This window comes from Camelus bactrianus, chromosome 32 (assembly GCF_048773025.1).
Source record: "Camelus bactrianus isolate YW-2024 breed Bactrian camel chromosome 32, ASM4877302v1, whole genome shotgun sequence".
NCBI classification, from domain to species: domain Eukaryota; kingdom Metazoa; phylum Chordata; class Mammalia; order Artiodactyla; family Camelidae; genus Camelus; species Camelus bactrianus.
The window spans coordinates 105,866-118,715 of NC_133570.1; the positions used below are offsets into that span (position 1 = coordinate 105,866).

At 41.4% G+C, this 12,850-nt stretch overlaps 1 protein-coding gene across 5 annotated transcripts; it reads left to right on the forward strand.

The window, feature by feature from the left end:
- The first annotated feature begins 34 nt into the window (after positions 1-34).
- On the forward strand, positions 35-6,400 carry ZNF891 (zinc finger protein 891). 5 transcript variants are annotated; one of them, XM_074356709.1, is made up of 3 exons: positions 40-172; positions 600-793; positions 4,460-6,400. In XM_074356709.1, the coding sequence occupies exon 3, from the start codon at positions 4,573-4,575 to the stop codon at positions 6,205-6,207; it is 1,635 nt and encodes a 544-aa protein (XP_074212810.1). In that variant the 5' UTR covers positions 40-172; positions 600-793; positions 4,460-4,572; the 3' UTR covers positions 6,208-6,400. The 5 variants fall into 5 exon arrangements, with proteins under 5 accessions (XP_074212813.1, XP_074212810.1, XP_074212812.1 ...); XM_074356711.1 differs by having other exon boundaries at positions 46-157; XM_074356710.1 differs by lacking the exon at positions 40-172 and adding an exon at positions 403-528 and having other exon boundaries at positions 644-793.
- Positions 6,401-12,850: the final 6,450 nt, after the last annotated feature.

A 12,850-nucleotide genomic window follows, 5' to 3' on the forward strand; every position in this document is an offset into this window, starting at 1 on the left:
CGGCGGCGAACGCCGGGCCCTGCCCTCCTTTTCCTCCTCCTCCTCCTCCTCCTCCTCCTCTTCCTTGGGGCTCTGGGGCCTCGGCGCCGCCGCCTGCCCCGCGGGCGTTCTCCCCTCCCTTCCCACGGCGGCCCGGTCGTTCGGACGCGAGAAGCAGGTACAGCGAGGCTAGGTGAGCGCGTGGGCGCACGGAGGCTGAGGAGACGCCGGAGGGCGGGGGGCGAGGGGAACGTCCGCCGTGCGGTGGGCGCGCCTCAGGGTTCTCCTGAGTTGGGGGCGGGGGTCCGCCTGATGGCGGGCAGAGAAGCGGGCGGGGATGGGAGGCCTCAGCGGGGCGGGTCCTGTGGACCGGGGGCGGGGCCGGGGTCCCCTGAACCGCGGGGCGGGGCGGGGCGGGGCGGGGCGTGGTCCCGCCGACCTAGGGGCGGGAGCCCGTGGAACCCTGGGCCGGGCGGGGACCTGGCCCGGAGTCCCTCAGCGCCACCAGGCAGGGGGAGCTGGCTGGAGCATTGAGCAGAACCCGCTCAGGTAAGGAGTGTCACCTCAGTGTGTGGGTGAGAGGAGCAGGGTGTCCCGCCAATTCTTTTTACTTTATCCAGGACTTTTTCTTAACTCTAACCTCTCTCAACTGGGAAAAAAAAAGCACAACCTGAAGATTGAGAATTTTGTCTTACTCAGCCGACTTTGTGAGGACTTAAGCCCAGAAGACAGCCTCTCAGATGGCCCTGAGGGACTGCTCTGAAGAGGCAGGGGAGGAGCCAGGATATACAGGAGTTTTTGCAACAAAAACCAGGTAGTCAGAACATCAAAAGGTTACTGTCAAAGAAAACTGGACAGCTCAAGTGAATGAATTTAGCACTTCTCTGTGTATGGGAAGATGAGAGAGCCTGGGCTGATTGAAATCACTCCTTTGATCTGCACCTTAACTGTCTGGGAGCAGTGTCCTGTCTTCATCCTGAACCCCCCTTAGGGTGCAAAGGCCTGGCAGCTGCAGTGCCTGATGGCTTGAAGGCCACAACGTCTTTTGTGTACTGATGTGGCAGGTGACATTCTTTGTCCACAGTCCTTAACCTGTTAATGGGTTGCATCACAGTAAGGAGATACTGTTTCTCTACAGCAAACCTTAAATTAAAACATACTTAAAATTGTATGAAAATTATTTAGACCATGAATTAAACTTTTAGTAAAGCACTTATGAGGTAACAGAAAAATTTGAACACTGCATATATATGTATTTGATATTAAGGAATCATTACTTGTTTTCTAGGTGTGGTAATAATATCCTGATTATGATTTTTGAAAAGTCCTTATCATTCAGAGATAAATTCTGAAGTATTTACAAATAATGCATCATTCCCAGATCTCCTTCAAAATAGAGTGATGGATACAAGCATGTTCATTATACTATGACATGATGATAACTGTAATTGTTTCTCTGCTTTTGAGACATTCCTGTATTCTTGGTTAAACTCTGCTTGAATGTGACATTATATTATTACTTTAAAACACTGCCATATTCAATTCACTAATATTTTACTTAGGACTTTTTCAGTGTTCAGAATTAAGATGGCACTTTAATCTTTCTTTGTACTATCCTTGCAGTACAAATACTAAAAAGATTTTACAAGTCTTATGAATAATTTGAGAAGCGTAGGTTTTTTTCTTCTACTCAGTAAAATAATTTTTCCTTTGGGCTCAAAATCTTTGAGGGTAGATATTTGACTTCTGATTCATTTTTAAATGGTAGTGATTCATTTCAGTTTTGTAGTTCTTAACTGAGTCAATTTTGGACACATGTTCTTCTAGAAAATTGTTTGCCTCATCTAAATTTTCAAGTTTGTTGACATAAAATTGTTCATATTATTCTTTTGTAGTGATTCTTTTGGTGATTTTTAAAATCACTGCTTGTGAAAGATACTGTAAAATCTACTATGATTGTAGCTATTTTTTTCTTGAGCCTAATATTTATTAGGGCCATCTTTTTTCTTGATTAGTCCTACAAGATATCCACCTATATTAATCTTTCCAAAGAAGCAGATTTGGATTAATTTGGAGATCTGTTGGTTTTGTCTTATGTTTTTCATTTTGGATTTCTATTAGAGTAATATTTGCTCTCTATTTTAAAGTTTTCTTTTCCTTCTTGCTATTTTCCTTTTTTTTTAGCGGTATAGACAGGTGCAATTCTTTATGTAAAATACTCGATACAAAACAAACCCATCTATTTCCTGTTTACAAGAGCCACATCTGAAACATACCATAGTCACAGTGATAGATTAAGCAGAAAAAGAATCAGTAATTGCATAGCAAATTTAAACAGCATACAAGATCAGCAAACAAGAGTGAGCATGCATTACCTTTATAATTAGAACAATGTTAATTTTAAAAATTGGAAGTAATTATCTAAGTTCTGAGAAAAGATTACGCTGACCAGTGTGGCAGGGTGGGCATTCTTCCTTCTCTTATTAGGTTCTGAAGGGAGGCTTGGGACTTCCCTTCATACTCATCCACCCCCTCCTCTCATCTCTCTGTTGGGTCTCTTGTTTCCTGGAAACTTCTTTTCCCTTTTTAATGGATAATAACCTTACTGCCTTCCAGAGACGTGGTCAACATTAAGGTTGTGTGTGACTAGAAATTGCTTTATTTTGTTCTCATATTTGCATAGTATTTTGGACTAGTATAGAAACCCGAGATAGGAAATTATTTTCCCATAGAACTTTGAAAACTGGCAAAGCTTGGTAGAAAATGGAGCCGTGTCACTACTGAGAGGTCCTCTTCCGTTGTTCTTTTGTATGTAACCTATTTATCATAATTGGAACTTTTACATTCATCAATTATGGTTAAGTTAGTAGAGATTTATAATGAGTTTTGAAATAATATAGTAGAGCAAAGCATTACTTTAATAATTGCCATGTTATTCACGTCTTTATTTTTCTATAAAACTTTTAAAACAAAATCGTCATGTTTCAAGAAGTTCCTATTGAATATATAGGAATGAATTTAATGAAAATCCTAATGCAATTCTAGTTTGAGAAACATTGAAATGTTTTAATATTGAATATTCCCATCTATGAACATGGTGAATCTCTCCATTTATTCAGATATTTTTTTCCCTGTTGTTTGGTAAAGTTGTTTAGTTTTTGTGTTAGTTCTGTAACTAGGAAAGAAAGAAAGCTAGGGGGAATGAAGAAATGAGCCCAGGGTACAATTCTTAGCTTAACAACTTTAACCAGAAGGCAAACTAATGTCCTTTTTTGAAGAGGGAGCCTAACTTTCAGATTTTGTTTCTCTTTTGTAAGAATAGTATAGATGTTGGGGGGGAAAAAGAAACTTTTTCCACAAAACCTTAATTGCCATAGATTAATTCAGTTTATTCAGTAAACATTTGTTGGGTGTCTGCCTTGGGCTGAGGGGTGTTCTGGGTACTCAGAATACAGCAGTGAATGAATCAGACAAATACTTCCATGTGATTCACACTGAAGTGTGACAGAATTGTACACACTTCTGAAGTAAGGACATACTCTTCCTGTTGAAGATCTTTGTCTAAATAAAGAATGCCAATTCTCTAATTTTGTCCATTAAACCTGAACTCTGTTGATATTGAAGTGTATACTGAGATAGAAGGCTTGTATTTGGAGGTTATCAACTCACCTTAAAAACAAGAGATCTGTAAAGATATTGGCATAATAAAGTGCTGCATGATTTGTTGTGATCCCTAAAGTCTCCAAGCATTCTTTTTTTGCATTCACAGGGTCAGTTGTTCCAACATTTGTATAAAAGCCATTATAAAAATTATTCAGGAAAGTATTATACCATTGAATATTGTCAACACTGTAAAGGCCTCTGGCTCAAAGCTTAGAATGTAGCTCATACTTCTTTGTTGATCCCATTCCAGTTTTAGGTAGAATAAATTGTCATAAGGAAATATGGATTATGGGGACAGAGATATCAAATGAACATTTGTTTCAAAGTCACACATTGACCTTTAACAACTCCAGTAAAACTCCTAAGTAGGGTAACAGCCAAATCATCAGCCCTGTTAATTGTTTGTGAGGTTATTCGGGTAAACACCAAGTTATATATACAACAAAGAAATTTACCTAAAACAGTTGTGTTTAGTGGGAAATTTTTTTTATTCCAAAAAGTTAACTTAAAAATTAGCAAAATATGGATAAAATTTAAACAGTAGTGCCTGTTTATACTGGTTCTCTTTGTCTTTAATAATGCCCAGAGCTGAGTAGTAGTCTACAGGAGAAGCCAGTATGAATAACCAAGATGACAGTTCAAGAAGGGGCCAAGCGTGGCTGTATCCATGTCAGTACAAATCCCAGTAAAGGTTTTAAGCTGGGAAACCTTGCTGGAAGGTACAGGGGAGGGTCTGTAATTTTTTTTTAACCTTGCCTTCAGTTGGATTCTGTTTTCACTTTTCTTCTTTTACCTGAACCTGCCTCTTTGGCCACAGGGAGGACACTCAGTGAAATGCATCCCTGACCTGACTGGAGCCAAGAAACAAGAAAAGAAATATCCAGATCTCAGCCCCATTGTACAGGCGGCGGTCACATTGAGACTCTCAAGATGGCAGCCATAGCCCTCTCCCCGATATGGGCTCTGCCTGCACAGGACTCTGCCTGTTTCTGTGTGAGAAATACTGAGGGGGAAAGGGTAGTGGCTGGATTCCCAGCAACCTGTTTACAGGGACCAGTGACCTTTAAAGATGTGGCTGTGGAGTTCACCCAGGAGGAGTGGATGATGCTGGACTCTACTCAGAAAAGTATGTACAGGGATGTGATGTTGGAAAACTACATAAATCTCACCTCAGTGGAATGTCAGTTATGCAAGCCTGTAGTCTCCCTGTTGGGTCAAGAAGACATAAGAACTGTGAAAAGGAGAATTTCCCAAGGCATCTGTCCAGACTGGGAGAGTCAACTGAACACCAAAGAATCAACATCTAAGCAGAATATTTGGGTGGCAAAATCATCCAGTGGTGTGCAAATGTTAAGATTCACAATGGATGATTGGCCTTCCACATTAAGAGAAGACTGGGAATGCTGCAAGATCAGAAAACAGCACAAGATCCCAAAGGGAATTTTAAGGCAAGTGATGCTTACTCAGAAGACAGCATCTCAGGAGAGATCGTATGAATGTCATGGATTACAGGGATACTCTAAACTTAGATCAAAACGTGGTTTTTCAAAGAGCGTTTCCACCAGTAAACATTGTCATAAATGTTACTTAGATATTGAGTGTTTAAAGCGTAATTCAATCCTAAACAATTATGGGAAAAACTCTGTTGTAAATGAGAGGGTCTGTGAAAGCCATGAATATCATAGGTCTCAGCTTGAAAGAACTCAGACAGCACAGAAAGAGCACACCTGCCCCAGACGTGGTGCGCCTTTCATATTTAATAGTGTGCTTCCTGTATGCAGCAGTTTCCATATGGCGGTGAATTCCTATGAATGCAGTAAAAACAAAACCTTTTATCCTCATTCATCCCATAAGCAACAGGAGCAGACTCCTACTGGAGAGAAGCATTATGAATGCCATCAGTGTGGAAAAGCCTTTAAAAGGATTTCTAATCTTATTTTGCATAAGAGAAGTCACAAGACTGAGAAACAACATGAATGTAAGGAATGTGGGAAAGTCTTCAGTGATTCCTCAACCCTAAGGAGACATGTGAGAACTCACACTGGTGAGAAACCCTACGAGTGTAATCAGTGTGGGAAAGCATTCAGTCAAAAAACATCTCTTAAGGCTCATGTGAGAACTCACACAGGAGAGAAACCTTATGAGTGTAATCATTGTGGGAAATCCTTTGGCACAAGTTCTTACCTCATTGTGCACAAGAGAATACACAGTGGGGAGAAACTCTATGAATGCGATGACTGTGGAAAAGCCTTCAACACAAGCTCTCACCTTAAAGTTCACAAGAAAATACACACTGGAGAGAATCTTTATGAATGTAGTGACTGTGGGAAAGTTTTTAGTGGTCTCTCATCTCTTAGAATGCATGTGAGAACTCATACTGGGGAGAAACCCTATGAATGTAAGGAATGTAGGAAAACCTTCAGTGTTTCCTCCTCCCTTCAGAGACATGTGAGAACTCACACTGGAGAGAAACCCTATGGATGTATTCAGTGTGGAAAAGCCTTCAGTCAGAGTTCTTCACTTATTATACACAAGAGAATTCATACTGGGAGAGAAACCTTGTAACTGTTAATGAATGTGGGATTGCCTTTTTCATTGGCTTAAGGTGGATTCCGAGCTCATTATTTCAGTCTTTGTTCTCTAAAATAGGCACTTAAGGCGATAGATAGTCCTATAAACACCCCTTTAGCTAAATAACACATCTTGGTCTATGGTCACTTTTGTTTTAATTCTAAATGTTGTCTAATATTTATTATGACTTTATGGCTTTTCTGATCCATGGCTCTTTAGAATTATGTATTTTTAATGTTTTCAGTTACGTTACTGTTGATGTCTAGGTTAACTGCACTATGTTTGGAGTATCTGGGCTGTATGATGCTACTTCATTGGTATTTTCTTGAGAGTCGCCCTCAGGCCTGGTGCAGCAGATACTGATGGTGGCCAGTTGAACACCCAGTTCATCCCTCCCTACTGACAACTGTACTTTAGCGCCAGTACCGACATGGCTAGTTCTCAGCCTCCTGGCCACCAGGCATGGCCCTATCCCTCATTCCTGATTTAATCAAATATAGACAGTGTCCCTGGGGACAGATCTATGTAGTGTTTCCTCTTTGCCTTTTGTACTTTGTCGTTCTGCCTTCCCCAGGCTTCTCCCTTTGGATTTTGCATTCGTAGGGCTGAACGAGGACAACAACCATGGCCTAAGGATGGTGTCAGAGAGGCCCTGGTTTCCTAGAGGCATCTTCAGAGAGCTGTGCCAGCACTGCATGGCTTATGTATGGGCATCTTTTCATGTGAGAAAAATAAGCTTACTGATTTTTTTTTCCAAAATAGTACGTGAACACAGTCAATGTAGTCAATACAAACAAGTAACCTTGTTTTAAAAAAAAAAAAAAAAAAAACCACAAGATATGCCGAGTTAAATATTTTATGTTGGGTGTACAAATTTGGATAGGAACATAGAAAAGGGAGTGATGCAGGAAAACGTGGGGCGTGAGAAGGGCCGTGTGCCAGGCTTCGGTCGAGCCCCTGGGACGTGCCCCGCCAAGCGTGGGTCCTTGGCTTCGCGCAGGAAAGAATTCAAGAGCGAGCCACAGTTGAGTGAAGGTAGATTTATTCAGATACATTGAAAGGAAGGAGAAAGGCCACAAGGTGTGGGGGGTTGGGTGCTCAGATTAAAAGTAGGTACACACTCCAAAGACAGAATGCGGGCCATCTCCGAAGAGGGAGAGAGGGGGTGGCCGCAAGGCACCGTGTTGCTGGTTTTTACGGGCTTGGTGGCTTCATGTGCTAATAAGTGGAAGGACCCATCTAAGTAGCCTGGGGAAGGGGCTGGGATTCCCAGGAAGTTGGCCATTTCCCACTCTTTGACCTTTTGCGGCCAGCCTTGGGACTGCCATGGTGCCTGTGGGCGTGTTATTCACCATGTTAATATATCACAGTGAGCGTATAATGAAGCTCAAGATCTACAAGAAGTTAAATCTCTCATCATCCTGAGCCTCAAGGCCTGCTGGGGGTTGAATCTTTCACCATTGTGATGTTAATTGCTGTGGCATTCCTGGAGTGGCTGTGCCCTATCGCCTTCCATCCTGTCTCAGGAGGACCAGAAGACGGGTGCTGATAGAACTTCTGCACGGAGGCTAGAGCTGCTGGAGGAGGTCACTGAAAGCAAGTGATCAGAGAAGCAGGAAGGAAACCCCAACATTTCAGCATAAGAAAAATCAAAGAGTCTTCAGTTAGAGGGGAAGTTCCTAGTTTTAAATGCTGAATGAAACCCTTCAGATTTTGCTGCTTGGTTCCACAGATACTGACCAGATTAGCTCTAACTTACTGAGAAACAGAATATGGAAGGAGGAACCTATGATGGAAGAAAGAGGCAGTAGTTGCAGTTTTAGTCCTGTTAACTTTATAGAGTTGTGAGATACCTGGATGAACAGGCTGGTATATAGTTCTGAGCCTGAGGAGGTGTCTAGGACAGAGATAATTTTAGCAACATCAGTAGGTGTGAAGGAAAAGCCGGGCTGGGCTAACTCATAAATCTAAGTTAAGTGTCGGTTTGCTGATTCCCTGCTCATGTGTTTTTGCTAGCCAGCTGGATTTTCAGAGACATATCTGGCCTTGAAATGTTGGTTTGCTGCCTCCTTGCCTCTACTTTTGTGATAAGGGTGCTGCTAAAGTTGTTCCATGCCTATTGGCCGAATACCCCAAGCCTGTAATTAACCCTGTAAAACCCCACGCACACGTCTTGGAGGTGCTCAGAGCTTCAGGGCAGAAGCCCCTCTGAGCCCGCCGGCGTAATACATCCGAGTACTCCCACCCCTCCGAGTGGTGCTTGTTTCTTGGCTGGCCTGTCATTTCTGTAACATTGGTAGACCGAAGCAGGTTTTGTGGAGATGACTAAGATTGCATAGGAAACATGGATGCTGTGAAAAGAGAATGTCTACCACTGAGCATGAAGACCTCCTGTATTTAAAGATAAAGGAACCCTAGTTTATAAGAGGGAAACCAGGAAGACTAGAGTTTTACTGAACCAAGACAAACTAGTGTTTGAAGAAGGAAGGTAAAATCAGTTGTTTTATATTTTTTTAGTTGAAGTATAGTTGGTTTACAATGTTTTTTTTATTAAATTTTTTTATCTAAAAAAAAAACAAGACAAGTGAACTTAAATATTAAACAGAAACAGACTCAGAGACATAGAATACAAACTTGTGGTTGCCGGGGGGGGAGGGGGTTGGTAGGAACAGACTGGGAGCTCGAGAGTGGTAGATACTGACAGATAGAATAGATAAACAAGTTTATACCATATAGCACAGGGAAATACAGCCAAGATCTTGTAGTAGCTCACAGTGAAAAGGAATGTGAAAACAGATATATGTATATTCATGCATGACTGAAAAACTGTGCTGTACACCAGAAATTGACACAGTGTAAACTGACTGTAACTCAATAAAAAATAATAATAAAAAATAAAATGCTCACTTTTTAGTCAAAAAAAAAAAGTTTTTTAAATGCTACTATGATGTTGAATTAGATGAAGTCTTAAAAAGTAAACTTTTTTTTACAACCACATGAAGGTTATTGTTGACCTTAGCTGGAAATAACTAGTGTATTGAGGGTGGGCAGTAGGAATAATTAATGACGACAAAGACAGACGAGTTTGAACAGGAGGAGAAAGATAGGGCAGCAGCTGGAAAGGAAATGTTTTTTAAATATTGAGAAACTAGGACATGTTTAAGTCCTAATGTGATGTGTGCAGCATGGAGAGTTACACATGCAGGTGTGAGGAGTGAGTTCCATACAGTTCCTGAGAAGGGGGTGGAGGCGTCTGGAGCACAAACAGGACTGGCGTTTGCCGTAAGGAGGGAAACTTCCACCATTCTCTCAAAAGGAAAGGAGGACTGTGTGTGTTCGTTTTAATTACCTCCTTATTTACTTATATCTAACTTACTTACGCTGTTTCAGTACCTGAGCTGTGTGCTGCTGTTTGGTTTCTTAAGAGCTACTTTCTGGCCCGGTGTGGCGTACGCTGCCAGCTGCTACCCTGTCTCCTCCTCTTCCTTTACTGATAGTGCCCCAGTTTTGCTTAGAGTAGCAATGCGTCCATCTGCAAACTCCTTATCCCAAGCAGATCAGCCGTTCCCCCAGGCCAGCGAAATGCAGACATGGGACTGTAGGTTTCAGGGTAAGATTATCTGCCAAGAGTAAGACGGACAGAAGATTGGGCAGAGGTGTTAGTGAAGAGCTCTGTGGGTGTGAAAGTCCTCCCAGGTTATCAGTAGAGCCTTCTGGGGAGAAGGGGTTTCCAAAGCACGGCCTCTGTACCCTGCTGACTGGATTGAGACTCAAGGACAGAGTTTTGGATGAAGTAGAAAAGGCAACTTGACTTCTTTGCCGGGTAAAGGAGGTCACAGTGCTCTAATGCCTCTAAGACTATGAGCTTCTCTCCAGGAGAGAAGGCCAGGGTTTTATAGTAGAAATTCAAGGGGTGACCGGGCAGGGCTAGTTTCCATGGAGACTGAATACGGGGAACAAACTGTCGCTAAGTTGTTTCTGTTTTCATAGATGCAGGGGTCCCCTTCCCTCTGCTGGGTGTGAGGTTCACCTTACACTCTTTCCCCCGCCCTGGGCCCTCCCACAACTCTGTTTTAGTTGACTTGCTTTTAATTGACTCGCCTTTCAGTTCAGTTCAGTAACCTTTTTTCTGCTGTTGTTTGCTGTGAAATCCACCTGTTAAAGTCTTAATTTCAGATACTGTTTTCAATTCTAGAATATTTATCTGGTTATTTTTTATCGATTCCACTTACTAATTGAAATTCTTCGTTGGTTGTGGGTTTTTTTGTTTTGTTTTTTGTCTTTTTCTTTCATCTTTTCCTACATTTGCTTTAACATATTAAACAGACATTAAAATCCTGGTCAGCCAACCCGTATCCAGCTCAGTTTACGTCTGTTTCTCTTGTCTGTTTTGTCTCCTAGTTACTGGTTATGTAACCCTGTTCTTCACATGCTTAGTCATTTTCTTAAAATTGTATGCCAAACATTGTGTCTAAAAGAAGCACAAGGGGTGCAAATTACGCTACCTTCTAGGAGAGTTTTTCCTTTCCTCTGATAGTTTAAGGCACTAAATGCCTCAGTCCAGTCACAGACTGAGCTGGGTCAGTGCCATGCTAAGCTTTTATAAGGCTGTTTATCTCTATTTAGCCTTTGTATTTTGGATATGACTCTCCTAAGCTTTTTTAATGTTAAGGTTTGGTAGGTCCTAGTCTCAACCTTCTGTCCCATGTGGCCAAATTTTGACAAATGGCTTGAGGAAGAAACGGGCCATATATTTTAGGCAGATAGCCTTTCCTGGTGGGTTTCTCATTCCTAATTACCACAGGCACTGCAGCTGTTCCACTCTGCCTTTTAGACGCTTTCATCCACCTCCCCAGCCTCCTCCATAGCCCTGGAACTCAGCAAATGTCCCATGGGAGAGAACCACCTTTGTGTTTTAGGTTTCTCAGGTTTCTAACCTGCCATGTCAACTTCAAATGACCACTAGTATTTTTGTGACTTCTTTCCCCCGGCGAAAGCGCTTTGCTGAGGGAAAGATCTCCAGTCTTTCAGCCCACATCCAAAATCAGTTGAGTGCTTACCAGGGATAAAGAAATATCCTGTGATCATCAGGTTACTTCAGAAGAGCTGTCCACTCTGAAATTTTGGTTCATCTAGTCCTCATTGCTTCTGCAGCTCTGTGATCACTTTGCAAGTATGATTTTTGTAATTTAGCTGCTTCATCTAGTAGCTCATCACAATATGGCATCCCATCTAGAAACAGACTTTTTGAATACATTATAAACAGTAGTTAAACTCAACCTCATAGTAACAACATTGCATTCGGTTGAAGGGACAACAGTAAAAACTGTTGTAACCATGTTCGACACGCACAACTGCGTGACAGCTCCATCTGCTAGACGGCACCCCCCAGCATGCCAGATGCTGGCGGTCACTCAGCAGTGCACGTGGTTTGTATGCAAGAGACATGAATACTCTGAAGGTAAACTCAACTCAGAAAGCTTCACACGGAAATCATTACTTACCTAATGTGGTCTTCTGTAAAGGGTAGATGTGTTAATCGGGAATATGATGCTTGTAAAACGTATGGATAACTGATCATGACAACAGAATAATGAAAAAACTGTCACTGTCTCAGAGAAAAAAATGGTTTCCTTCCTAAGTTCCACATAAATTTTTCACATCTTGGATATGCAACCCTAAGAAAATTGTGTGTCTGAACTACAAACTCCTTATACTACACAGATCAAAATGTTCAAATTGGATGTCTGCCCCTTCACATGTATTGAGATGGTCACACTCTGTATCACAGTTGTCTTAATAATACAATCTGGAACTGAAAAAATGTTTCATACAAGAAACTTAAAGTGCAACATCATATACTTTACTCCTGTCTGCTTTTGTATCTTAATGCATCTGGCTGGCCATCGTAACTGAATTTTATCTTGAAAAAGAGGAAGCTTTTTTTTTTTCAGTCTTCTGCTACCTCTGGAAAGCAGCGCAGCTTGTAAAAATGATTGTTCTGTTCAATATGGGAATACATAATACACATTTGTATGCCAAAATTGACTGAAAGCAACTATGAACCTACCAGCACCATGTTGCTACGAAAAAGAGCATACTGTACAGATGAAAATATCCACAAACTACTCACTTACTTTTCAGTGGCAACTGCGTTTTGACATATCTTGCACTGTATAATCTAGGAATTAACTGTACTTTAATACATTATCTGTATTTTAACTAAGTTAAAAATAATAGCATAGTTCTTATTTTCAGAAATACTTTACCACAAATGAACAAGAGGACCTTTTGAGTGAGTTACGCAGTTCAGAATTCTGTTGCGTGAAGTGTATTTTTGGTAAAAGGTCTTATTTTTGATAAAAATGATTCAGGCAGTCTGTCTGGTGAACTGACTCCCCCTGCAAAGGCACTCCCTTCCTCAGGCCTGCTCACCTGATCACAGGCCTCGTCTTACTTTTTCTCCATCATTCTTCACTCTCCCTTGCTCCAGTAAGGTCATGTTTGGTTCAAAAATAAAAAGTCTTGCTTACAAGGAGAAACTATCTAATTCAAAATCTAATGGTTTTCTAGATTCCTGTCAAGAGAACTATCACAGGAACAAAAGCAGGAGAATGCATGCCACTTTCCACTTATA

Excerpts from the sequence above, each read along its gene's own strand:
- ZNF891 (XM_074356712.1), top strand. The coding sequence starts at position 4,573 with ATGGCAGCCATAGCCCTCTCCCCGATATGGGCTCTGCCTGCACAGGAC.